At 62.2% G+C, this 24,111-nt stretch overlaps 2 protein-coding genes across 2 annotated transcripts; one reads left to right on the forward strand and one right to left on the reverse strand.

The window, feature by feature from the left end:
* Nucleotides 1-1,977: 1,977 nt before the first annotated feature.
* SNPH (syntaphilin) lies at nt 1,978-15,960 on the forward strand. Its single transcript, XM_019483760.2, has 6 exons — nt 1,978-2,235; nt 2,331-2,428; nt 10,208-10,298; nt 11,008-11,115; nt 12,297-12,446; nt 13,044-15,960. Exons 3-6 carry the CDS (start codon nt 10,255-10,257, stop codon nt 14,260-14,262), a joined length of 1,521 nt encoding a protein of 506 aa, XP_019339305.2. The 5' UTR covers nt 1,978-2,235; nt 2,331-2,428; nt 10,208-10,254; the 3' UTR covers nt 14,263-15,960.
* On the reverse strand, nt 15,837-23,857 carry SDCBP2 (syndecan binding protein 2). The gene is made up of 9 exons (XM_014608809.3): nt 23,350-23,857; nt 20,720-20,782; nt 20,502-20,571; nt 20,070-20,179; nt 19,541-19,702; nt 18,146-18,321; nt 17,883-18,054; nt 17,037-17,128; nt 15,837-16,766 (listed from the first exon to the last, which is right to left on the reverse strand). Exons 2-9 carry the CDS (start codon nt 20,771-20,773, stop codon nt 16,712-16,714), a joined length of 891 nt encoding a protein of 296 aa, XP_014464295.1. The 5' UTR covers nt 20,774-20,782; nt 23,350-23,857; the 3' UTR covers nt 15,837-16,711.
* Nucleotides 23,858-24,111: the final 254 nt, after the last annotated feature.

The raw sequence follows: 24,111 nt of genomic DNA on the forward strand, positions 1-24,111 counted from the left end.
GATTCTTACGCCGTGTCCCTGTGGGTAAGCTCTGTACCTGCGTGGATGCGTTTTCAGGGCTGGGGCCTTAGTACTGAGTCATAAATATTGCTATTTATAAGCTTGACAGTGCAGCGGTTGGCGTCAAGGTTTTGGAAAGGCTTGCTGAGCAAAGGCACATTAGTTTTCCTGATGCAGATTTCATGACTAATTCTACATACCCATAACTTACCATTACGACTTACCAAGGACTGCATGCATATAGATGTGTAAAGTGAGGCATGCATGCGTGTATAGGTGCGTGTGCAAGTGAGCATGTCTATGTTTACATGAGATTTGCCTAATAACATTATACCTTAAGTCGTTTCAGGTATTCCAGATCAATTGTCAGATTACTCTCTGTGAAAAACACAGCCCCAGGTTTTTCTGGGACCTAAGAGACCCAAATCTTCCTTTCTAGAAGAAGCAAAATTTTTCTACTCGTGAAATCAGCAGGAGACGTGTCATCCCAACTTGGCTTGGCCTGGGATTGTGATTAAGACTGGGTTTTTTCCCCGCCCCTCTTCTCTTTGAGGGCTGGCCAGTTCATTCATTTAAGAGTCTGAGTATCAATTTGTGGTGAAGGAAGAGCTGGGTTTTCAAAATGCAGAGAGCAAGCTAGTGACAGGGCCAGCCATTAAAAAGCCAAACCAAACCAAATCAAAAAGTACGCCTTCATTTCCAGAGCCCTTTTATTTGCTATCTTATGTAACTGGGGGAAAGTTAACTGCATCTGAAAAAGCTTCATGGCAATACCTCTGTAAAACCCTTACAGCCTGTTTTATAGATATTTTATTACTGTAAAATACCTATAAATGGAGCCCTTACTATGGGAGGCTGAGGGCAGAGGCATGCAGGGTGTCACATAAACAGAGAAAATGAGTCTCCGAGGAGAAAAATTAGGGCCAGAGATGCAGGACCCGGGAACAGCAGGGAGCTTTGATGCAACAGGGAAGGAGAGGGCTCAGATACTTAGAGAGATCAGATCTAGACTTTCCCAGGACCTGCACTATTACAACACCATGATGTTCTTACCAGTGGGCTGAGTTTTGTGGTGCATGTAAAACAGCACACATTGGGGAGTTAATGAATGTGTTTTGCAGTTGTGGAGTGATTAGGGAACTCTGATTAGTTGAGCAAATGCAATATTTGCAGCTCTCGTTCTGTTTGTTTTAAAGGAGATGCCTGCGTGCTAAATAATTTAGGGAGCAGTCACATATTTATACATATCAAAGGAAACCTATGCGGGATAGCGTGAGGAATAGCAGGAGCTTGGATACGGAGATAGCAGACGAAGGAATCTGCATCTCCAGTGTCCACAAAGATGCCAAAGATGCTCCTTGTGCCTGACGAAGGGTGTTTGTACCGAAAGCTTGCAAAGAACAATTTTCCCAACTCTTTAGTTGGCTAGTATCTAGCCAAAGAACCTAGTTTGCCTTTTCCCTATTACAGGAGAAGAGGGGGCATCCCCTGTCCACAAACGTGGGCTATTTCCAAGCCCCCAGGCATTGCTTCATGCAGTTATGTTTCAATCCTGCAGGTTTTGAATCCACGGCATGTTTCAAGCCAGCCCCGGAGCTGCCTGCATCTCCATGCAGGGCCCAGATGGCAAAACTCCTGCGTTCAGACGTGCAGAGCAGCATCCAGGACTGCGCAGGGTGGGGCCTGGGAACCAGTGCAGCGCTCCCAGCTGCCGGGAAGGGGCTCTCCCGGGCACGGGGGTCCCTCGTCCCCTTCCCCGGAGCAGCCCGGTCCTGGGGGCACAGGAAGGGCCGAGCCCGAGCATCCCCAGCCATGCATCTCTCCCCGCGGCAGGTAAGATGCGTTCAGCCCCGGGGGATGCTTCTGGATGCACGTTGCTATAGAAACTCTGCTGGCGTGTGTGACATTTTCCGGGTGGCTTTTTTTTAATTTCCCCCCCCCTCTCCCCCCTTCTTTGTTCGCCTGCCAGCCGCTGCCGCCGGCCCCCGCTGCTGATGGAGCTGCCCGCTGCCTCCCTGCTGCCGCCGGAGCCCCACGCTGTAAGCTGCTAAGCCCTTCCCAGGGCTGGAGGCATCCTCCTGGGGTCGGGGCTGCAGGGCCGGGATGCCCCGGGGTGGGTCCCACTCCTCCCCCCGCTTCCAGGCCCCACTACGCAGCTGCAGGCGGGCACAGCCCTGCCCAGCAGCGCCAGCCCCGCCGGCCCGGAGCATCCTGGCAGCATGGCAGCTGGAGCAGGTGATGGAGGGCACGGAGGGAGGCAGAGGGGCAGGGGGGTGCAAGCATGCAGAGGGGCCGGCTGTAACCCGCTCTCCTCCCCTGCTCGCTGCCAGGGTGCTGAGCCAGCCGGCTGCCTGCTGCAATACCGCAGTGCTGCTGCATTGCCTCAAGGAAGAGGCCAGCTCCGCCGGGCCCCGCTGGGCACCCCCAGGTGAGCACCGCCGGGCACCCCCGGGCGGGTACCAGCGGCACCCGGGGAAATGCTGCGTCACCCTGGGGCTGGGCGAGGCTGCGGTGCAGCACGCGGGGCGGCAGGGGTTAAATGTGACTCATGTCCATCCGCTCCAGAACTAAAACTTACGGCTAATGCATGTGATTTAGCACAATCCCCCCCCTTTTCCTTCCCTGCCTCCCCCCTTCTGCAAGGAGCTGCGGCTCCGCAGTGAGAAGCAGCAGGCGCTGGTGAGGCTGTGGCACGCTGGGGAGAGGCTGGGGTCACGCCGGCACCACGCCTGGGTGCACCGGTGTCCAGTACCGGTCCTGGACTCCTCGCCTGGGCAGGGCCGGCCAGGCCGCTGGAGGGTTTGTTATTCGGTGATGTTTGCACTGCAGCTAAAAGGGGATGCTGCCCCCGCCTCGCTCCCGGCTGGGCCAGACAGACGAGCGTGCTGCTTTCGGTCTCTCCCCACCCAAGGTCAGTGCCGCCTGGCCATTGCCAAGCAATCTGCTGCTGTGCATTTGTCAAGCCGGCACAGCACCGCCGCCGCGGGTCATGCCCAGCTGGAGGAATGACCTTGCTCCAGAGGGTGCAAAGAACCTCTTTCCACGTCTCGGGGGTTGCTCCCCAGTCCTCGAGGGTCTCCATCTTGAGCTCGGCAGGGAGCGATGCCTCCGTTTCCAGGGAGCAGCGCAGACGGCTGCCCTGGTTTTATGCAAGCAGCAGAAAGGGGCCTCGAGTGATCCCGGGGTGGGGTAGGGTGGGGTGGGGTGGAGCTCCTGCTGATATTTGGGGGCTTTGGCCTGCCCCCGTGGTGGGCGGGTTTCTCTTCCCGTTACCCCGGCAGAATCTCGTCTCTCCGCTCTTCGGTCCCAAACCTTGCCCCCGCCACGCTCGGCCAAGCACTGGGCTGGGGTCGGCCATGGCATCTGGGTCTGGTCTAAGTGCTTGGGGCTGGGTCCCAAGAAATCCTGTCATCTTTCCGCTCCCGCCGTTTGCCCGTGTCAGGATTGGGGCCCTCGGGGACTGCATTGTGGACCAGGCTAGGAAACAAGGACCCAGCAGAGCTGGGGGGCGGCTTTCCGGAGAGTATCCCTGCAGAGTAGCACTGGGAGGAGTGGGTGAACTGGGCCTCTGTGTGCCCAGGGGGAAGAGGCAAGAGATGGGCTCTCGCACCGTGTTTCCCAGTCCTCTTGGAGGGCTTGCAGCGAAGCTTTCTTGACCCACCACCAAGTGCTGCCTTCCTTTTGGGTTCCCAGTCCTCCCGCCCTCGGGTCCAGAGCCGTTTGGAAAAGCTGCTCAGCCCTGCCCTGCTATTCCCTGTCGGCCTCTGTCTCTCCGACAGGATCTCAGCTGCAAGCTCAGCGTTTCGCAGCGAGTAAAAATAATCCTGTTTCGCTACCTGTGTCACGACGCCTTTGGCAGAGACGGCTTCAGCTGCTGGGGCGACTCCCAAAAGCAGCAGCCCTGATGGTCCCTGCAGAGCCAGGCTCCCCCACCCCAGGAAAGGCTTTGCCCGCCCTGCTTTGAATGCCGTGCTGCAGCCCTCAACAGGGCTTGCCCAAGCCCTTCTCGATGTCCCCGGAGCCTGCGGTGGCGAACGCTTCTGATACAAGGCCCTGGAAGAGCCTGAAGCCAAGGAGCCCCCCAGGATAAATCTGTTGCTGTCAGCGGAGGGAATTGCTTGCAGGCTCTGGGTCCTGCCATCCCCTCCCTAAAATCAGATGTGTAAAAAACTATATAAATTCTGTGCTTGACCAACACCTGTTGCAGGAGGAGGGGGGAAAGCATGAATCCCCATTCCCACAGCAGGGCTCGTTCCTGCTGCTAACCCTGGGCTGGAGCACGGCAGGCGAGGCAGAGTCCTGGTGCTTGCGACAGCACCCGGAGGCTGACCGATGCTGCCCTGCTCGATGTCTGTCCGTGGATACTCGAGCTACCCCTCTCCCAGGCAAAGGTCCATCTGTCTGAGGACGGGGACTGGGGTTATCGGGTCGTCCTGCAGCTGGCAGTTCAAGGTGGCCACCCAAGTGATGAAGAGAGGTGCTTCCAAGGCTGGCATTTTAACTGGGACCTGAGGTAGAAGCAGCCAAGTATTTAGCAGCTGCAAGGAACTTGGTTTTAAGCAACAAACCCAAGACCGGCACTTCCATCCAGGGCAAACTCAGCTCCTGGCTGAGATCCACCGGTCTCGGGCAGTGTTGGCGGTTGCACCGTAAATGTCTGGTTTCAGACCAAAGGAGCCAGGCCTTTGCCAAGCCGCTGTCTAGAGGCACAGGAGAGCCCACCTTCAGGTCCTTGTGCCACCCTGTGTCAGCCAGGGCTGGGCACCTGGCAGCTGAAGATAGGTGGATGGAAATTTGGAGAGCCCCAAAGCCAGGGTCCGGTCTCTCTAGAGGCCCTACCCAGGCAGCCTCTGCGTTCAGCCGTGTTTGCAGGACGCTGGCTCTAACATCTGTGCTGCCTTCCCCTGAATATGTTGCTGCTTGCAATGCTGATATATGGGGATTTAACATCCAGCCCCAAATCAGGTCCGAGGGGGCTTTGGGGAGATGTCTTCTTTTTAACACGAAGCATAACCTACAGCAGCATAGCAAAGCCTCTCAAAAACTGCATTGGGTTGTTTTGGTTTTTTTAATAGCCATTTCAGACCCAAATCCGCTGGGCCTCTCCCATGTACCCACGCGTTCTAAGAGAATATCCCAGCTCCCACTTTGAGCGACCTGGGGATGAGGGATGCCGGGGACTCTCCTGAGGAGCTGGGCATAGAGGGTTAAGTAGAAATGCTCCGTTCGCATGCTCTGTGCTGCCGGGTCTGAAACCTGGTTGTGCCCAGGCAGGTATCCCTGGTGCTGCTGCCACGTCAAAGGGTTGCGGGTCTTTCTGAGCCCCAGGGGGCATCCCCCCAGCACGGCAGAGGCAGGTCTGCAGCCAGCGGCACCCAAGGGACTGATGTGGCTAGCCACACGCCCAGCTGCTTTGGGTTCCCCAAGCCCTGTCACAGCTGTGGGTGGATTGGGACCAGCCTTTGGCCCAAACCCAGAGCAGGATTTGAACTCAGGCTCATGGAAACCCAATGAGTTGCCCTCACCACCACGCTGTTGCTGCTGTCATAGAAGTTCAGCTGGTTCCTCCGTGCTCTTCCTCCCCGTGTCTGCAGCCTGCAAGGACGCAGCAGAGAGCCGAGGCCCCGTGGCGATACGGCATTGCCATGACAGCTTTTCCAGGGGATTTCCTCGCCTTCCTCAGCATCTCCAGGGCCACCTTTATTTTGTTCCCAGAGACGCCTCCAGCATCACCGTGACAGATAAATGCTATTAGGCGCTTGCTTGCTCTGTTGCATCCCCAGATTGCCAGGCCCCGAACTGTGCCCAGCAGCGGCTTGTTCTTGAGGAAGAAGGTGCTTCCCTACCTCCCAGCAGTTTGAGATCAGCTTTTCCCTGATGCCTGAGATGGACCTGCCCTTTCTCAGGAGTTGTCTTTGGTTGGCTTTGGTTTTTTTACTGCAGCTCTTCACGTCCCACATAAACACCCCGTGTCGTTCGCTGAGTCCGCAGCAGAATGAAATGCTCTTATGGGTATTAAAGGGGAACCAGGCAGGCAGCTCGAAGGTCTGCCAAGATCCTCTTCACAGGGGAGGTCTCTTTTGCCTCTGGCAAATGTCTTGACCCATTTCAGAGCCTCTCCTTGCTTTGGAGAGATCCTAGTTGGGGTGCCCCAAACCCATCCCAGATGGCAGCATGCTACTGCCATGGCATTTGAATAGGGCTCTGCTCCTGCACCTTCTCCACTGTAACATCTGGGAGGGTTTTGGATGGAGGTTGCCAGGTTTTCTTGTTTCTTCTTGGTTGCTACAATGCCTTGTGCAGAGCTCTGTGATTTTTCTGTGATTTTATAATCAGTGGGGCTGTTCCTACCTCCCTTGGGGTGATAAGGGTGCTCCACGATGTGCTGGCAGATGCTGGAAACCTGCTGTCCTAGATTTTGGCATCTGACCTCAAATCAGGAAGAGGAGCAGGGTCACTCCCCGTCGTCCATGGGGAGGTAGCGACAAATCTTGAGGCTTTTGTACAACCCGACTCCTGTGCCCTCGAGCAAAGGGGCCAAACCGACCGAGTGTGACGGCTGCAGGAGGGCAAGATACTCTGGCGACAACGGCCAACTTCACGCTGTTCAGTAGCGGCTCCGTTGGTAGACAGCAGGGAAGAGGCTGTGGATGCTCCACTCGGACACGCTCGAAACCCACAGAACAGACGGCACAAGTCCAACTTTTGGGGCAAAAAGACCTGAGGATGGGATAGGGGCACTTGGTAAGAACCAGTGACTAATGGAAATGACATGGAAACAGCACCAGTCTCCCTCTCCTTCCATCTTGGCAGCACCCAGTCCCTCCCACAGCCACAGTTGGGTGCCAGGGGATGTTACCAGCACTGCGATTGGAAACGTAACGCCAATGCAAGCCTGAGATGATCCACTGTAAATGGCCCTGTGCCCCCAGCCCTCCGGCACGCCGTGAGGCAGTTTTGACCAGAGTTTCCCTCTGTTCGCTTGGCGTGGGGGCTTGTGAGCGTGGCTGTGGAAGGGTGCCCGTCTCGGCAGACTGGATCCCGGTGATGGATTCGGGCTATTCGGACCTTCCACCATGCAGCCCGCCCCGTGGGGACCCCACGCCAGGAATTATCACCCTCCTTTTCATCCCAGCCCGATGACCAGAAAGTTTCTGCTCTGAATGTCACCTGGAGGCTCTTTCTTCAGCCACGTTTCACGGCGCGGTCGCGTTCCTCTCTGCTACTTGGGGCACGTCAGTTATCTGAGAGCTCGAATTGCGGGGAGAGCCTCATTTTGGTGCCTTTGGGCTGTGCTGGGTGTTGTTCGGCACCGGCAGGCCTGGGGGTCAACCCGAGCAAGTCGAACCACTCTCTCACATGGCTGCAGCAGTAGTTTCTTACCTGTGAGCACGGCTCGCTTAGCTGGTGGCTCGTGGTTGGGACAGACAGCCTTCCCCATCGCGGGACCGGGCTGGCGTGATGGACTGGTGGCCTTGGAGCCTCCCGGGATGGAGCGAACCGAAATAGGACATCAGCAGCCCAGTGCAAGGGTGCTGAGATCCAATCCTCCCCATGCATCCGTGACCCTGCAGCACGCCGGTCACCCAGCTCGGCCCCGGTCTGCCATGCATGTCGTGGCATCTGTTTCCACCCAGCCTCAGCCACCTTGAAGTTCACACCTGACTTGCATCAGCTCCTTCTTCTGGGGGTCGGGTCGGGTCGGGTAGCGGGCTCCATTCCTGGTCTCTCTGCAGCAGGATAAGATGATTTGTGATCCCTTAAACCTCCTCCTGGTTGCCGTGACAACCTCTTCAAATGACTTTCAGCAAACCAGAGGCCTGCTCTGATTTTTGTGCGGTGCTGGTAGCCGGTGCCGGAGAGGGCGGGCAGGGGCCTGGCCGGGCATCTGGTTCCAGCCACTGTTGGGTCACCAGGGGCACGAGGAGAGGGCATCCTTTCTCATGGATGCAACAAGGAGTTCAGTGCCGCATCGGCAGGTGCGTCCCAAGCCCAGGCCGGCATTCTCCCGTCCCCACAAGGCATGCATTTTAGGGTGGCTCGCAGAGGAACAAGACCTGGAGCAGAGAAGAGTATGGAAACTGCGCAACTCCTAAAGTTGTTGCGAGTCCTCTTGGCTACGGCACTTCCCGGCTCCAGCACGACGCCCCCAAAGCCCCACGTTGGGATGCTTGCAAGAAATGCATCTTCTCAGGTCTCCAGGTAGCAGCGGAGAAGGCAGAGGCCGGCTGCTCAGATCCCCGTGCGTCTGGGCCCCAATTTGGAAACGGTCCATGAGCAGGGGAGGATCCAGCTTCCCGAAGCAATCAGCTCCTGCGCTTTCGGAGCCCGCGGGGCCATGCAGCACAGCTGCACTCGATGCCCGGCAGCCTGGACGTGCACTGGACGGAGTCAGCAGGTGGGTGGACAGGCTGGTGTCTTGCAGGGCCCTGCCTTCTGGGTGCCAGGACGGGGCTGGTAGCCTCGCTGGCTGCACGACTGAGACCTTGTGGCGTCCGGTCCAGGCCGTGCAGCAGAGACACAAACGTGCATCTTTTAAAGAGTTCATTTCAGGTGCCACCGTCCTAGCTGGGTGGGTGCAAGAGGCTGCGGTGCCACCGTTGGCTCCTTCCCCAAGACCTCTGGCTCTGGGGCGGGTGAGTCCTCGGACTACGCCTGTGTCCGGCTGCGTCCCTTCTCTGCCCCCTTGCTCTGCGGCTCCTTCTGCCCCTCTCAGATCTCTGCCACCGCGCTCGGTCCCCCCCCCCCCGAGTGTCCCTGGCTGGCATCGTGGGCACTCAGCATCCGCGGAGGTGGCTCTGGCTCTTTGAACCCTCTCCACTCCCTCCCTGGCCCTTGTGCTGGTGTCTGACAGAGCAGTGGCTGCGGCCCGCTGTGCTTGGGCTCCGTGCCACGGTGACAATAAAACGTCTTTCATGCAAGCTGCCACCAGAAACGCCCGGCATTTGCAAGGAGGACGTGCTCCAGGCAGAGTCGAGTGCTCGGCTGAGGAAAGTCAAGGGGCGGATGCTTGCAGAGAGCCTCAGGGGCTCTGGGAAATGCAGCGAAAACGAGCCTCGGCGGGGTGCAAAGCCTTGCCTGGAAGCACAAGCGCGTGCAGAGCCCCCAGTCTTGCCCTTGCAGTTCAGAGCAGACGTCTGGTTTCTTCTGCGTGGGGAAGGCTCCCCGTTCACAGCGAGGATCTGGGCCCCGGAGCGGTCTCCCCACCTGGGCTGCGGCCAGCTCCTCTTGGATTTCCTGCTGCCCTCGTGGAAAGCTTTCCTTATGCCTATAAATATTTACCGTAGCCCTAATGGCAGTAATTATGCATGCTCATGCTAGTGCGAGGTGCACTTCTGCCCGTCACCGTGGCTTTGTAACCCCTGAGGATCTCGTCTTCTGCCTTCTTGCCTGGCGTGGCCTCACCTGGCGCAGGAGCCTTGCGGAGGGGGAAGTAGCCAGTGGATTCCTAGAGAGCGACGATTTATTGCAGCCGATTAAAATCCAACCTGCTGGAAGGAAGCCTGGCTGGAGAGCCCTGGGTCTCTGCAAGGTGGGGGACGCACGGGATGGAGAGTGCATGCCCACGTTGCATGCTTGCAACTGGGAGGGAAGGTAGGTGGGAGGACAAGTCAAGCCAGGGGCAGGGGGTGAAAAGCTTTGCCCCCCAGGGGACTGGCTGGACCCCCACGTTCAGAGCTTGGAGGGGGAGACCCAGGGCAGGTGAAAGTCCTGCCTTTCCTTGCTGCCACTATGAACCCCCTGCGTCCTGTGGCTGACAGGGCATGGCACTGGGGGGCTCCTTCCAGCCCAGCATCCCCAGGTGCTGAGGAGGGGGTCAGTCTAGACCCCTTTGGGCTTCCCCAGGGTGAGGAAGAGATGCAAGACTGCGGGAGGGAGGTAGAGATGTCATGGGGACAAGCAAGGCTCAGGCCTGGACCCAGGGAACTACTAAGGACCCAGGACCTCCCACCCTGACCCTGCAAACACATCGTGCCCCCTCCTATAAACCCTCTGCATTCCCCTGCTGACTGCCCACAGAGCCCATCGGGCACCACAGACTTCCCCGTGCACCTCCCGTGCCAGTCTCTACTCTGGCACCGGGGCTGTCCTGTGCTCGGTGCTGCACGTGGCATCGCAGGAGCCCTGCGGCCAGGACCCCCTTCCAGTGCCACCACATCGCTCGTCCTGCTGCCGTGCTCACACTGTGTCCTCTCTCCCCGTCTAGCCGGTGTGCCACTTCTCCCCACGGCCAGGACCAGCCGCGCCTCTGCTATGTCCCTGCCCAACAGCAGACGACCTTCCACTGGATCTCGAAGGTGAATATGCCTGCGCTTCTCTCCCCGCGGGGGCAGCACCCTGCCAGAGCCCCAGGACTCTCCCCTGTGATGGGTGGACAGACTGGGCACTGGGGCTGGGCACGCTGTCTCCAGGGCTGTGGGATGGAGCAGTTGCCCGTATGATAACTGCTTCGGCCGTGTCCTTCTGCTGCACTTGCTGGCGTTGGGCTTATCTTGGGCTGGAAGCACTGATGCACATCTGTATCCCCAGCCATGGGTGGGAGGGAGCTGCTGGGCTGGGGTAGCAGCAGAGCTCGGGGACATTTACCCCTTGCAAGTACTGATCCTGCTGCAGTTCCTGGCTATAGGCAGGGGCAGCATTTGCTCCTGGCCCGGGAAGGGGGTGTGTGCAGTTGGGGGGGGCAAGCAGGGCACCCCAGGAGCTGAGCGTGGCCTGTCCTTGCCCCTCCAGCGGTGGCCGCCATGCTGGGGCTGCCATGGGGAGATGCATGTGATGCCAGGGAAGCCCGGGGAGGGGCGTCCTGTTGCAATAACCTGTGTCCAGACAGCCTGGCGCCGTTTCATTTTGATCCCCGCTGTTTGTTTTGTCCTTCTGTCCTGTGCGTCCGTGTGCCTGGTGGTGCGGAAGCCGCGGGGTGTATGGCAGGAGTGGCTTGGCCTCGTTCTTTAAATCCTCGGCGCCCCCGGCCACTCCGACTGAGAAACAGCCTCTTCTTCCTGCCTCCAGGCGCCCCTCCCCGCCCGTGAGCATGCGGGACACCTACGGCACCTCCTCACTGAGCAGCAGCAGCAACTCGGGCTCTTGCAAGGGCAGCGACAGCAGCCCCACCCCCAGGTAACCGGGCACCACCCCATTGCTGCGGAGCCGTTTGCCCCGGATTTTACCTCGGGGCAAATTCGCTCCGCAGCAAGGAACGCACACACGTGTGCCAGCACATGCAGGAGAGGCCGGTTTGCAACCCATGGTGTGTCCACGAGGCAAGGGGGATCTTGCTGGATATTGCCTGTCCCCAGTGCCGCCTTGCCAGTCTCAGCTGCCCCATGCAGGGCACTGGCTTTGCTGGCAGGGGACAGCGGTCCCCAGTGGGAGCGGTAAGCCAGAGCCCCTTCCCCTGCGGGTCCCGATCCTGGCAGGGTTGCCCCATGCTGCTGTGGTAGGAGCCAGGCATGAGCCAGCCAGCCAGGCTGCACCTTTGGGCCTGCTCGGAGCCCCGGGATGATGAGATTTGCTGGTGCTGGGTAGGGAAAGGTGTTGCCTTTTGGTGTCCATCCCCATCCTTCCCCCCTGCAGCCCCTAAGCCCTGGTCCCTTTGTCTCCACCGCTCCCCTCGTTGTGCCGTGTGCCGTGCTTCCCCCCGTGAAACCCTTCCAGCTCCTTCGGGATGAGAGCACTGTGGGAACAGCCTGGCCTGCATGCAGGGGGGTCAAGGGCTGTGTCTGGAGTTTGGTTTTTTGGTCGCTCCACGGGCATGATCTGTAAGGTCCCTTCCAGCCCCTAACACCTATGAAACAGGGGGCTCTGCCCGGGCGTGCGTCCAGCTGTCCGTGTCTGAGTGCATCTGCTGCTTGCTGCAGTGATGGACCCGTGACCCAGCCAAGGTCCTCGCATGGCTGTGGCAATGCCCTTGCCTGCAGCCTGTGCCCTGTCCTCCCAGGCTCCAAGCCAGGGACAGCCCCTTCACCCTTGCTGCCCACCACAAAGCATCCAGGCTGCCACCGTCCCAGACCCCAGGGCTCGGGCTTTCCAGCCAGCACCTGGCTTTTCCCAGGTGCTTCAATCCTGCCATGCACTCAGCCCCGGGTCTGTGCTCTCACTGACTGCAGCCGGCTGGGGCTGATCCCTGTCTGCACCTGATGGCCACGGGGCTGCAGCCGATCTGAGACGGTCTCGGCATGATGGTCCGAGCTGCCCGGGCGCGTCTGACCCCGGAGGGGGCTGGGAACCAGGCAGGTCTCTGGCAGGAGCAACATGAGCTGCTCTGCTCTCTGGGCCTGCTGACCGCCTTGTCTTTGCAGGCGTCCAGTCAAGTACACGCTGTGCAGCGATAACCATGGGATCAAGCCCCCGACACCCGAGCAGTACCTGACCCCGCTGCAGCAGAAGGAAGTCTGCATCCGGCACCTCAAGGCGCGGCTGAAGGACACCCAGGACAGGCTGCAGGACAGGCGAGCGCTGGGGCAGGGGAGCGAGCGGGTCCCAGCACGGGGGGCGAGGAGCAGGGCTGATCTGGACCTCAGCACAGACCCCACCTGGGCATGCGGCCACCTGGGACCAGGCCTCAGCGCCGGACTCAGGCCATGCAGTGGAGAGATGCTGGATGCCTCTCCATGGGTGCTAGGGAAGGCACCTGGGGCATGAACCTGGAGCCCAAGGGTTTTGTTATCTGGTGCCCATGTTCTGGCTGGAAGAGGCAGGCATGTCCACAATGTGTCTGTCTCCCCTCCTTTCCTCCAAAGCATCCCTGCAGGCTGCAGGAGCTTCCATGGTCTTCCCGCTGCGGGACTTACCGCTGCTCTGACCCCAGGAGACCTGGGCCAGAGCCTCAGGCCGAAGGTCGAAGGCCACCTGACCCCTTAGCAGGCATCCCTGCCACTTCTCCTCTCTCCCCCCCATGCCACAGCCCTCATGGAGGGGATGGAGCTGGTGCCAAGGAGGGTTTAGAGTTGCCCTTGGAGAGACCCTTCCCATGTCCTCCGGGCACAGGCTGGCATCGATGCTGCCATCGGTGACAGCCGGCGGGTCTCTGTGTGTGTCTGGCGCAGGGATGCGGAGATCGAGGACTTGAAGACGCAGCTGTCGCGGATGCAGGAGGACTGGATCGAGGAGGAGTGCCACCGCGTGGAGGCCCAGCTGGCACTCAAGGAAGCCCGCAAGGAGATCAAGCAGCTGAAGCAGGTGATCGACACGGTGAAAAACAACCTGCTGGAGAAGGACAAGGGTCTGCAGAAGTACTTCGTGGACATCAACATCCAGAACAAGAAGCTGGAGACGCTGCTGCACAGCATGGAGGTCGCGCAGAACGGCACGCTCAAGGAGGACGGGGCCGGGGAGTCGGCGGGGGGCTCGCCGGCCCGCTCCCTCACCCGCAGCTCCACCTACACCAAGCTCAGCGACCAGGCGGCCGGCGACAAGAACGTGGGGGGCTCGCAGACCATCTCAGTGGAGGAGGTGGGCGACAGCGGCTTCGCAGCGGCCGAGGACTCCCTGAGCCGCACGGACTTGCTGGAGCCCAGCAGCCTGCTGTCATCCGGGGTGGAGTGCGGCACGGAGGAGGCTTCCCTGCACGGCTCCTTCATGCTGGGCTCCCGCCTGCCCACCAGCTCCACCTACGAGAAGCTGCTGGGCACACCCACCGCGGTGGAGGCCGGCGTGCAAGCCAGCTGCCTCCAGGAGCGGGCCATCCAGACGGACTTCGTGCACTACCAGCCCGACTTGGACACCATCCTGGAGAAGGTCATGAAGTCCCAGGCCTGCAGCCTGGGCAGCCCCACCTCCGTCTGGGTGTCGGAGATGGACGATGCGGTGCCCGGCACAGAGACTCAGGCCGAGAGCAATGCTGGCACCATGGACTTGATGCCCACGGACCCCAACTCGACCGTGGTGGTGACCGTGGAGGCGGGGGCGGAGATGCCGGAGGGGAAAACGGGCCCTGGCCTGACTAGTGGCAACCCCGCCGTGCACCATACCGCCGGTCCGGCTGTGACCATCCTGTGCGCCGCGGAGGAGGAGACCCCTGAACCCGGCGCGGAGGCTGCGGTCCCCAAGAGCTACTGGAGCCGCCACTTCATCGTGGACCTGCTGGCCGTGGTGGTGCCGGCCGTGCCCACAGTGGCCTGGCTGTGTCGCACCCAGCGGCGGCAGGACCAGCCCATCTACAACATCAGCTCGCTGCTGCGCGGCTGCTGCACCGTCGCCTTGCACTCCATCCGCAAGATCAGCTGCCGCTCCGTCAGCACCCCGGGGGCCGGTGCCCAGCCCTAGCCGTGCCCCCATCCTGCCTGCCTGCCTCACGCCCGCTCCGTGGCCCGCCTCGTGCCCACCAGACCACTGATTGTACATCTCATCCACACCGAACCTTCCTTCACGTCGCTCGCAGGACAGGGGACCTTGGCCCGCTCGGAGCCGCTGCGACTATTTATGCAATGGCAGGGAGGGGTCCTGGGGGGGCACAGACCCAGATGCCCGGCCAGCAGGGCATGGACTGCCTGCCATGGCTGGCCACAGGCTTTGTGGAGCGGGGAGGACATCCCAGACCCCTGTCCGGACTGGTAGACCCTGCACAGCCCTTTGCCCTTGCTGCTTCTGGACAGTTGAGGGTTCCTGCCAGCTGGCCAAGGGGGCTTGTGTTGCACTTGGACTTGTTTTTGCAGGGCCCTGGCCCTCTCCTGCACCTGCGTGTGGTGGCTGTAGCTCTCCAGTAGCATTTTAGGACTGGCACTGGACTGCCAGAGACCCGGGAGAGACCCGGGAGGGGGCAGCTGTTGGGGCAGACACAGCAGGCAGCTCCCCGCCTATCTGAGCAGGGTGGGGGCAAGTGCAGGACGCACAACCCTCCCTCCCAAGGGGCGCACGGCACGTGGCAACCCCGGGAGTGCCTCTGCTTGGCATTGCTCATCCTTGCTGCTCTGCCCCCACGGGGCTCACCCAGCCACGGCTGCGAGGGACCCCGGATATACCTCACGCGAGCCCCAGCCAGAGCTGGAGCCCCAGCCGGAGCCATCTCTGGGCAGCACCCCCCGGGCTGCCCGCAGCGAGCTGTCCTCAAGTTCAGTGTTGCTCATTCTTTGCTTTGCACTACGGTCACTTTCTTTGCAAAACCTCGAGCTCTCTGCATTGCTGCTCACTGCCCAGCCCTGCGACGGGCCAGCCCGGTGCTGCTGGCAGGGGCGGGGTGTCAGTGCATGCACTGGGGGTGGGCAGGGGGGCACTTTGCCCAGTTCAGCACCAGCTGGCGTGGCAGGAAAGCCCTCTGAGATGCGTTTTAACCACTCAGACCAGAACTGGGGACCCACGCAGGCTGCAGCCCCCACCCACCTTGCTGCCCCTCGGGCAGCCCTACCCACAGAGTCACAGGCACCGCGTTGAGCGGGCCCTTCTCTTTTTGCAGTGACTTGAACTGATGGTGTTTCCCCTCCCCGTCGCCCACCCCCCTGGGGAGAAGGCAGTGCTCTGTGCAGGCTTGGAGCCGGCCGGCTGGGGACCGGTGCACGGGTACGCGGCCCAGGGCAGACCCCTCTGCTGAGGTCTCCAGTTGCCCTGCCACCCCCTGGCTGCTGCCCCAGCTCCTGGGCTGGGCAGCTGCTGCATGTCCCCGCGGGTGGGCTCGCACACGCGCCCCTCGCTCACACCCTGCTCCAGGGTCCCGAGCCCCCACAGCTGCAGGCGCTCAGCCCGGGGCGAGAGCAGACCCAGGCACCTCGGGCTCGGTGTTGTAATATAAAGTATTTGGGGGAGAAGGGGGTGAGCTGAGCCTCTTGTGCAATGTACTCGTGGGTCCGTGTGCGTGTCTGTTAGACTCCCCAAAGCTTGGCCAAGGAAACCAATGTCCGGCTCTGTTTGAAAGAGAGAGATCGAGATCTTATATTTTTTAAATACAGACGTTCCAAGCTGTAACCGCTCCTCTCGTTTCCATCGTCCTGTAATCTGTCTGTCGGTGGCTGCAATAAACGTCAGTGGGTCTCTGCCGTGTCTGCTTTCCCTCGGGGCTGGGGGCCGTCTCCCCGGGGCGCTGTCCCGGCCGGCGGGGCAGCAGCCTTGGGCGTGGGGTGGAGCCCCAGCCCCGTTCGTGGCAGCGCAGACGGGGCGAACAAAGGGATCGGGCAGGGATGGACCCGGTGCTGGGTTGGGGCTGGGGAACAGCAGGGGCCGGGGGGAAGTGGGGGGCTCTGGGCCTGAGGGGCTGCATGTTCAGGTCTTCTTTGCCTTCTCGATGCTGCACCGCATGGGGTGATGACCGCTGCCTGGGCGAAGGGACCAAGAAGGCAGCATGGGATGGGATGCAGCGGCCCTGACCGTAGGTAAAGGGCCCCTGGCACACCTCAGGGGCTTCTTCCAGCCTGAGTCGGGTCCCCAGTTCGGCCTCAAGCTTCGTGCGTGTGGCGTCCGTGCAATGCTTGGCGCCGGGGCCCTGCACCCTAGAGCTGCCCCGAGCCGTGTCCCCTAGCCGGAGAGATCTGCACTCGCTCCCCCCTGCCCTGAAGCGTGGACGCAGCAGCAGTGTGGGTGCCGGCAGGCTGGGCTGGGTTTCTACCCAAATCGTTGGGGTCTCTCTTTCAGCAGGGTCCCGAGGGCCTTGCCTTCCCTGGAGCGCTGTGAGCCTCCCCCGGGGCGGCCACCAGCCTTCCCCCCGCTCCCCTGCCCAGGCCGAGGGGCGGCGAGTCTCCAGGTGAAGCAAGCCGTCCGTCTTTGCGCCGGAGCAGGGCACCTGGCTTTACAGGTCAGGAATGGAGCGATCCATGGAGGACTTCACCTTTCCGGGCGACAGCCTAGTGCAGTGGAGGAACGCAGGTTAGCACCCTCTGGGTAGGGGCGCCGTGCGCGCAGGGGGTGGGGTGGGGGCAGAAGACTGACAGCCTCTCCCTTCATTCGTGGCCCCATGCTGAGCCCCCGGGGCTCGGTCCCAGCCCCAAGCAGCTCCCTGCTGTATCATGCGGGGTGCAGAGGGTGAAATGCCCGTGGGCACTATGGGATGCAGCAGCATGCCCTGCGGCATCCACGCTGCCCTCCAGCAGAGCCCGGGGCGTGGGGGTCCTCACCGTTTGACCATGTGCTCGTAGATCACCGTGGGGATGATGGTGAGGGTGATGATGTTCCCGGCCGTCCCCAGGATGTCTGTGATCTGCTTGTCCTGCAGCGAGGGAGACCGGGGAGCTGTCACAGACCCTTCCCCTTGGGGCACCTCCGTGGCTGGCGCTTACCCAGTGATGCTCTTACCCCTGCACCGCTTCCCTGCACAGGAAGCTGCACGCAGACAGGGCAGCTGCATGCCCACCGTGGACACCTGTGCGTGTCTGCACCCCAAAATCACTCAGCCAGAGCCCTGCAACTAGGGGGTTTGTGCTGGGGCAGGGAGGATGCCCCTCCTAGGTTTTAGCCTGAACCAGGCAGGAGCTAGAGCACAAGGTGCCCGGCAGCCAAGTCTCCAGGCTCCCTTGCCTGGCAAGGATTCAAACGCACGTCCCTTTGTCAGTGGCCCCGCTGCAGAGGAAGGCAAAACTCCCCCAGTCCGTACCAATGTGACCACGGGGTAAAATGCCCTCCCGCCCCCAATGCAGCATCGGTCTGAGCCCAGACCCTCCAGTCAGGACCCCGTGGGGTTGGTGCCAGAGGAGCACTGGCCCAGCCTGGGCTGCAGCAGCACCAGCGCCTCTGACCAAGGCTTAAAACCCCCCTGACATGCAGTGGGGAGCGTGGGGGGACAGTCTCACCAGACCCGGGGCTCGCTGCAATGCACCACATACCAGCTCCCTGGTGCTGGGGCCAGGCGGGATGGGGAGCCACTTGCCCGGGGGCTTTTCCAAGAGCTAATTGCAAGGAGCCTAACTGGAAGCGTCCTGCCCCCAGAGCATGGCGCGGATGGACGGGGGCCCAAGAGGCCTTACCTTGAGCCCGATGACGTTCTGGCCGTTGACCTCGCAGAGGTAGTGGTTGGTGAGGAGCCCATTGCGGGCGGCCGAGCTGCCCTTGACCAGCGAGACGATCTTCCCTTTTTTGACCACGAAGCCGACGTGCCCCGCGCTGTCCTTGTGCATCGTCACCGTGCGCTGGAAGGGCCTGAGGGGCAGGCAGAGGCCATGTCACCCCCACAGGGCAGGTTGGGCAGGACCCCCGACCCCCGCGCCACCCCGGGCACAAGCCCGCTCACCTGTCCCGCACGATCATGACGATCTTCTCGGGCGAGGCCTTCTTGAGGGCCCGGCGCGCCTTGTCGCTGCTCCAGCCGGCGCAGTCCTTGCCCTCGATCTGCAGCACCTGGTCCCCGAAGCGCAGCCCCACCAGTGACGCCGGCGAGTTGGCCTTCACCAGCTGCACGAACACACCCTGGGGAGGAGGAGACGGTGGTGCTGGGTCCCAGACCCCTCGTACCCCCAGCAGCCAGACCCTGACTTGCTGGCTGAGCAGTGGGCCCTATGCCAGCCTCTCAGCGGCTCGGTGCTCCACCCCAGAGCCAGCCGCACACCAGAGCCTGCTCCAGCAGATGCACAAGGATGCTTGCTAGGTTCCTCCTGTGGCGGGCCAGTAGGGGGCGCTCCTGCGTTGAGCTGCCCACCTCCCTGCGCCCGACCACCTTCCAGGCTCCGAGTGCCTCCCTTAGGGTGCCTCCCGTCCGGCCGACCCCTTCCCTGGAGCACACCCGCTAGCCTGGGGTCCCGCTGCCACCATCCAAGGCTCTGGACTCACTTCTGGCTCTGCGCGCCTTGGAGAACACAGGCCTGATCGTCCAATGGGTGCTAGACCCAATACAAGCACTCGGGGCACTTCCCCAAGTCAGGGGCTGATTAGGAAGCCTCCCTTAGTCCGCAGACCTAAGGGGCCTCCTCGGCATAATTTAGACCCACCCCTCAATAAGTCTCCCACACCGGTCACAAGGAGAACTTTATTGATTACAGGGGTAGGGTGAAAACAGGGTAAAAGGTAGAGCAGTATCATAGAAATCTTACAGGAATATCAAAGGAATCCCATAGAGCAAACCAGGGTGGCTGAGGTAGCCGTTTAAACGCATCTGAGTTACTGAAACTAAATATCTAATCGGATCTTTAGTAGCTTACTCACTCTCATCGTCCAGAGGTGGTTGTTGTTCCTCTGGAGGCAGGGCACTCTTGGAGCATGCGGTGATGAGGAGAGAGCCAGGCTCAGGTTCACCTGGATGACCGCATGGCTAATGGCTGACTGCCCCTTCTTCTTGGACCGAGCCCTTAAATAACCTCTCTGACCTCAGCAGCCCGGTCCAGTCGAAGCTGCCAATACTGGCCACAAGCTGACCAATCTCCCCAGCATCCCTGGCTACCTGGGCCCGTGCAGGGCCGGGTCTTTCCCCCCCTGCCCAGGTGACCAGAGCATCGCCTCCCAGGCGCCAGGCTTTTGTCATGCAGACAAGGTGGGAGATCCCCACCCTGAGGGATTCAACACCAGCCTCCCAGGCTGGCTGAGACAGGTCTCTGGAGAGGGGCACCGACGGTGGCATTTCTGCCACACCTCCCACTGAAGGAAGCTAAGCTGTGCAGTGGGGAAACTGAGGCAGCCGTCTGCCTGCACCCACCTGGTCGACGCTCTTCAGTTGCAGCCCAGTCTTGCCATGCTCGTCCTTGCACAGGTGGATCTCCCGCATGCCCGGCTTGATCTCCGCCCGGCGCATGCCCGGGTTGCAACCGCTCAGTGGTGCCACCACCTGCCCGTGGGCAGAAGGGACTGGTGCCACCGCCTGCGGGAGAATGGGCCGTGAGCCAGAGTGGCACGTAGCCAGGGGTGGTAGCCAGCCCCTGCCTGCTCCCGTCCTTGGGGCAGGCAGCGTACTCTGGAGCGAGCCGCCCTGGCCGTGCATCAGCCCAGGAGGCTACGATTCAGTGCAGAGGCTCAGCTCCTTCCCACCGGGACCATGCACAGGCTCGGGGCTGGGAACGAAGGGGTGAAGGGTGGCATTGCACTGGAGAGCCTGCTATCCCTGCAGGCACAGGGCCACGGTGGCTGTGTCAGCAATGCAACAGCCTGTGGGCAGGGTCCGGGGCGTGAGCCATGACTGACGGACGGATAGGCACGCGGATGCCCGCTTTCGGCAGGCGCCTACTCACGCTGCTGGCTGGCACCAGCTCCAGGTTCTTCTGCACCTCCTCACTGTCGAGGGAGAGGCCCATGTAGGTGCCCAGCTCCGCCAGGTTGGGGTACAGCACCGGCGCGGGGTCTGTGCGGGGCAGAGGTGGGTCACACAGAGCTGGACCGGGCATCCCGGGGGAGGCTGCATGGCCACATCCAGCACGTAACGCCCCTTAGCAGGGGTAGCAGCCACTCCCCAGCCCCTAATGTGGGAGCACTGAGCCCCCTGCCCAGGACTCCTGGCACCAGCTGCCAGTGCCCAGCCCACCCCCAGGCACCCAGATGTGATTAACCCCTTGCTCCCCCAGGGCAAAGCGATCCCCCTCACCAGACAGGAGCAAATAAAAGTTCCCAGCCTGGGATGGCACCTCCCGGGGCCCACGGACCAGCCGGGTCCAGCTCTGACTTACCGGCGGTGTTGGGCAGCGCCGCTTTCTCTGCAGCGGGCGCTGGAGCCCTGGCAGCTGCGTTCGCCTGACTCTGTGCAGAGAGAAGCAGGGTTGGCAACTTCCCGGGTGGCCGGAGGGGACAGCCAGCCTTCAGGGTCGGGGAGCCCATCTGCGCTGGCTGCAAACAGGCAGGGGCCCCGCGCGGCCCCACCAGCCCTCCCTGGGCACGAGGCACCTACCTGCAAGGTCTGATCCACCTTCATGTCCTCCAGCGAGGGGTACAGCGTGGCCATGGCTGCCTCCTGCAAAGGGGGACGGCAGGGAGACGTGAGGGTCCTGCTCCCGAGCTGGGGGGGGGGGTGGCGGGCAGACACGTCTGTGTGCGTGCACGCCTGCAGGTGTGCATCTGGGTGGAAGGGGTGGGGGTCTGCACATGTCTGGACCTGGGGCTGGTGTGTGCACACGCATGTATTCCAGCCACAGCGGCTTTCCAGGGGTGCGTGGGAGGGGGCTGGGCTCTGCTGGGGGGTGGGCATTGGGCACCGAGCCCCCGGGGGGCTGGCACGCCCCACAGAGGCTGTTTTACACGCCCGAGCACAGAGCCTGCATGCCACGGGGGTTAGCCACTCTGCGGCTCTGCCTCCTCACACCCAGTCGTCACACACGCACAGCTCTCATACACACCACTCTCTTGCACACACTCTGATCTCTCACACACACCTCTCATATCTGTCACACACACATGCACGTCTCTCACATACATCTCCATCCCACACGTCTCACACAACACAGCTCTCTCCCTCACACACGCCTCTCACACACATACACATCGCTCTCACATGCATGCGCACACACGTCTCATCTCGCACACCGACACACACGTCTCTCACAGCACCCACAGATCTCTCGCAGACATGCATCTAGCTCTTGCTCTCACACATGCACACACACGCACGCACGCACACGCTCCCCACGTGCCGCTCCCAAGGTGACTCGGGCTCCGTGCTGCGCCGTGCCCTGCGCGGCTGCTGGCCTTGCTGCGCAGGTGTTGGGTGCCGGTGATGCCGTGCACGCCCGTGGCTTGGCGCAGCGTGACTCAGCCCGGCGTGGCACTGCAGGGTGCCCCTAGTCCCGGCACAGGCTCCTACCCAGGACAGGCCCCCCGGCCGTGCCCCGCAGCCTCGGCCGATGCCGCAGGCAGTGCATTGTTCCCCGAGCCGGGCTGGCACCCAGCCCCGGGGCCACGACCCATGCCCCACCCCTGGCACTGGCTGGCATGAGTGCTCCATGAACGGCAGCCTCTGTGCCCCTGTCACCGGCTAAGCCCAGGTGCCGGGCCTGCTCCCCGCAGCTGTGGGGCTCCCGGGCCGGGAAAGCACCCGCTCAAGCCCGAGTGTCTGTAACCTCTGGGCACCAGGGTCCGCACGCCGGGGAGGGAGCCTGGACCCCGCGCAGCCAGGCAGCCCCCTCCCCTGCCTTGCACCCGCCACACGGCAGGCCCACGGCGGGCACCACGCTCAGCCCCCATCACAGCACACGCTCTAGGCACAGATCTGCCCGTGTGCCCACATTGCAGGGACTGCAGACCCCACACCCGCAGGCTTTGCACCCTCTAGTCGGAGTGACCGTGCCAGCACCGAGCTGCAGACAGGCCACGTGCTTGGAGATTCATCCTGTGGAGCGGGTGGGGAGGTTGCAGCCAGGCCCAGCTACCTTGGGTGCTTGGCAGTGGCTCCCTTGAAGGCCACGAGGTCCGAGCCCAGCGTGGCTGGCAACATCTCGCTAGGGCAGCAGAGCGGGGCAGTTACAGCCGGGAACTTGAGAGCAGCTAAGTGACATGACCAGGGCCCCACAGGGCCCCTGTGGCAGAGCAGGAAGCGGAGCGTCCCAGGTGACACCCTCACTCAAACCACGGTGTGACAGGGGGACACGCCGCGACGCTGCCCCGTTCACAGCGCGGTGGCATGGCACGTCCCGGTCGGACAACTCAGAGACGTGGCAGCGCCGCGGGCTGGGGGCTACTCCAGCAGCCGGGGCAGGGTGCTGAGCTCGGCCTGGGGAGCTGCGGACCTGACCCTGCAGCCCGCTCTGCAGGCAAAGCCACCCGGGCTGCGGAGGGGAGATGCCTCCTCCCCTCCCCATGGCTCCTCCGCTTCCCTCGGGTCCGTCTGGGGCACCTGGGCCAGGCTCCACCGCCGTACGCAGGCGCAGGCCACGACCGATCGCAGACTCATGGAGGGGGGTTGGCAGGGACCTCGGGGGTCACATCTAGTCCAACCCCTGCTCCAAGCAGGACCAGCCCCAACTCCATCATCCCAGCCAGGGCTTTGTCTGCCAAGGTCTTAAACACCTCCGAGGATGGAGACTGCACCACCGCTCTGCGTAACCCCTCCAGTGACCCTCCTCATGAGAGTTTCTCCTAATATCCAACCTGAGCCCATTGCTCCTTGTCCTGTATCTGCCCCCACCGAGCACAGCCCAGCTCCGTCCTCTTTGCAGCCCCCTGCCCCAAGGGCACAAGGATGCTGGGAGGGACCTTGGCTTTTGGCACCTCCAGAGCCCACAAAACAGAAAGCGCCATCCTTGCAGGCATGGGACGAGCCTTCGTCTGTGGGTTCGCCCTTCCCCAGAGCCTCCCCTGCGGCCCGGGGCCGTCCAAGGCCCGGCCTGATGTCAGCCCGGGCTAGTCGGAGCAAAACAAGCCCCAGCCTCCCCGTCGCGGGCTGTGGTTTCGGGCGAGGCACGGAGCAAGGCACGGCAAGCCCAGCTCCCGGCACTGCTCAGCACCCCCGGCCCGCAGCGCCCACCCACGGGTGACACGCTCCTTGTGCCCGGGCTGCAAACAGCAACCCCCAAGCACGCTGCTCACCTTGCAAACAGGCTTCCCTTCCCCGGGACGCTCTGCCAGCCCGGGTCAAAGCCCACTGGCTTTATACCAGCAGGGCTGGCAGCCTGGGAGGGGCCCGTCTCCATCAGCTGACTGGCAGTCACCGGCCGGGAATGCAGGAGGCAAGCAGGTGACAGGTGACAGAGGGAGCGCGGCCTGGCGAGGGGGCCTAGGACGTGCCCCGAGCCAGGGGTGCACCAGGCGCTCTGCTTGGGGGCACGGAGCGGGTCTGATCCAGAGGATCTATTTGCAAGGGCTGTTGCTGCTCCCTGCAGCCCCCTGCCAGGTCTCCAGTGCTGCAGCCGGGTCCTGCTGCCCTTCTCCCCCCGCCGGTGCCCGAGCTGGCTGCAGAGGGAAGCACGAGCCCCCGCCAGCCCCGGTGCTCGACAGGCTCCTGCCACGGCCGGCGGGCGCTTCTGCACCCAGCGCACAGTGATGTCACGCTCCCCTCGGCGGGGACGTGCCGTCCCGGCGGCTCAGCTGTGATGCTTGCCGTTGCCATGGCACCGGCCTCCTCCACGCATGCGACACGCGCACGGCGTGGGAAGCACGCCCACGTCAGAGCCGCGGGGACAGTGACTCAGGGACGCCTGAGTCAGCAGCAAGCCTAGGCCCTGCATGCCTGACGCTTTGGTGGATGCTCTAACCACTGAGCAATGCTGCAGCCAGGGCACGGGTCCGAGCAGGTGCACGAAGCCCCGTCGCGCGGAGCTGCTCAGGCCCCTCCACCCCCGTCACCGGCCC

The sequence above is a fragment of the Alligator mississippiensis genome, chromosome 9, assembly GCF_030867095.1.
Source record: "Alligator mississippiensis isolate rAllMis1 chromosome 9, rAllMis1, whole genome shotgun sequence".
In the NCBI taxonomy this organism is placed as follows: domain Eukaryota; kingdom Metazoa; phylum Chordata; order Crocodylia; family Alligatoridae; genus Alligator; species Alligator mississippiensis.

What these genes read in the sequence shown, in the direction of transcription:
- SNPH (XM_019483760.2), top strand. Translation starts at nt 10,255, where the DNA reads ATGTCCCTGCCCAACAGCAGACGACCTTCCACTGGATCTCGAAG. An exon ending in GACAGCAGCCCCACCCCCAG is followed by an intron (nt 11,116 to 12,296) that starts GTAACCGGGCAC and finishes TTGTCTTTGCAG; the next exon opens with GCGTCCAGTCAAGTACACGC. An exon ending in CAGGACAGGCTGCAGGACAG is followed by an intron (nt 12,447 to 13,043) that starts GCGAGCGCTGGG and finishes TGTCTGGCGCAG; the next exon opens with GGATGCGGAGATCGAGGACT.
- SDCBP2 (XM_014608809.3), bottom strand. Translation starts at nt 20,773, where the DNA reads ATGGCCACGCTGTACCCCTCGCTGGAGGACATGAAGGTGGATCAGACC. An exon ending in GTCATGATCGTGCGGGACAG is followed by an intron (nt 18,055 to 18,145) that starts GTGAGCGGGCTT and finishes CCTGCCCCTCAG; the next exon opens with GCCCTTCCAGCGCACGGTGA. An exon ending in TACGAGCACATGGTCAAACG is followed by an intron (nt 16,767 to 17,036) that starts GTGAGGACCCCC and finishes CCACTGCACTAG; the next exon opens with GCTGTCGCCCGGAAAGGTGA.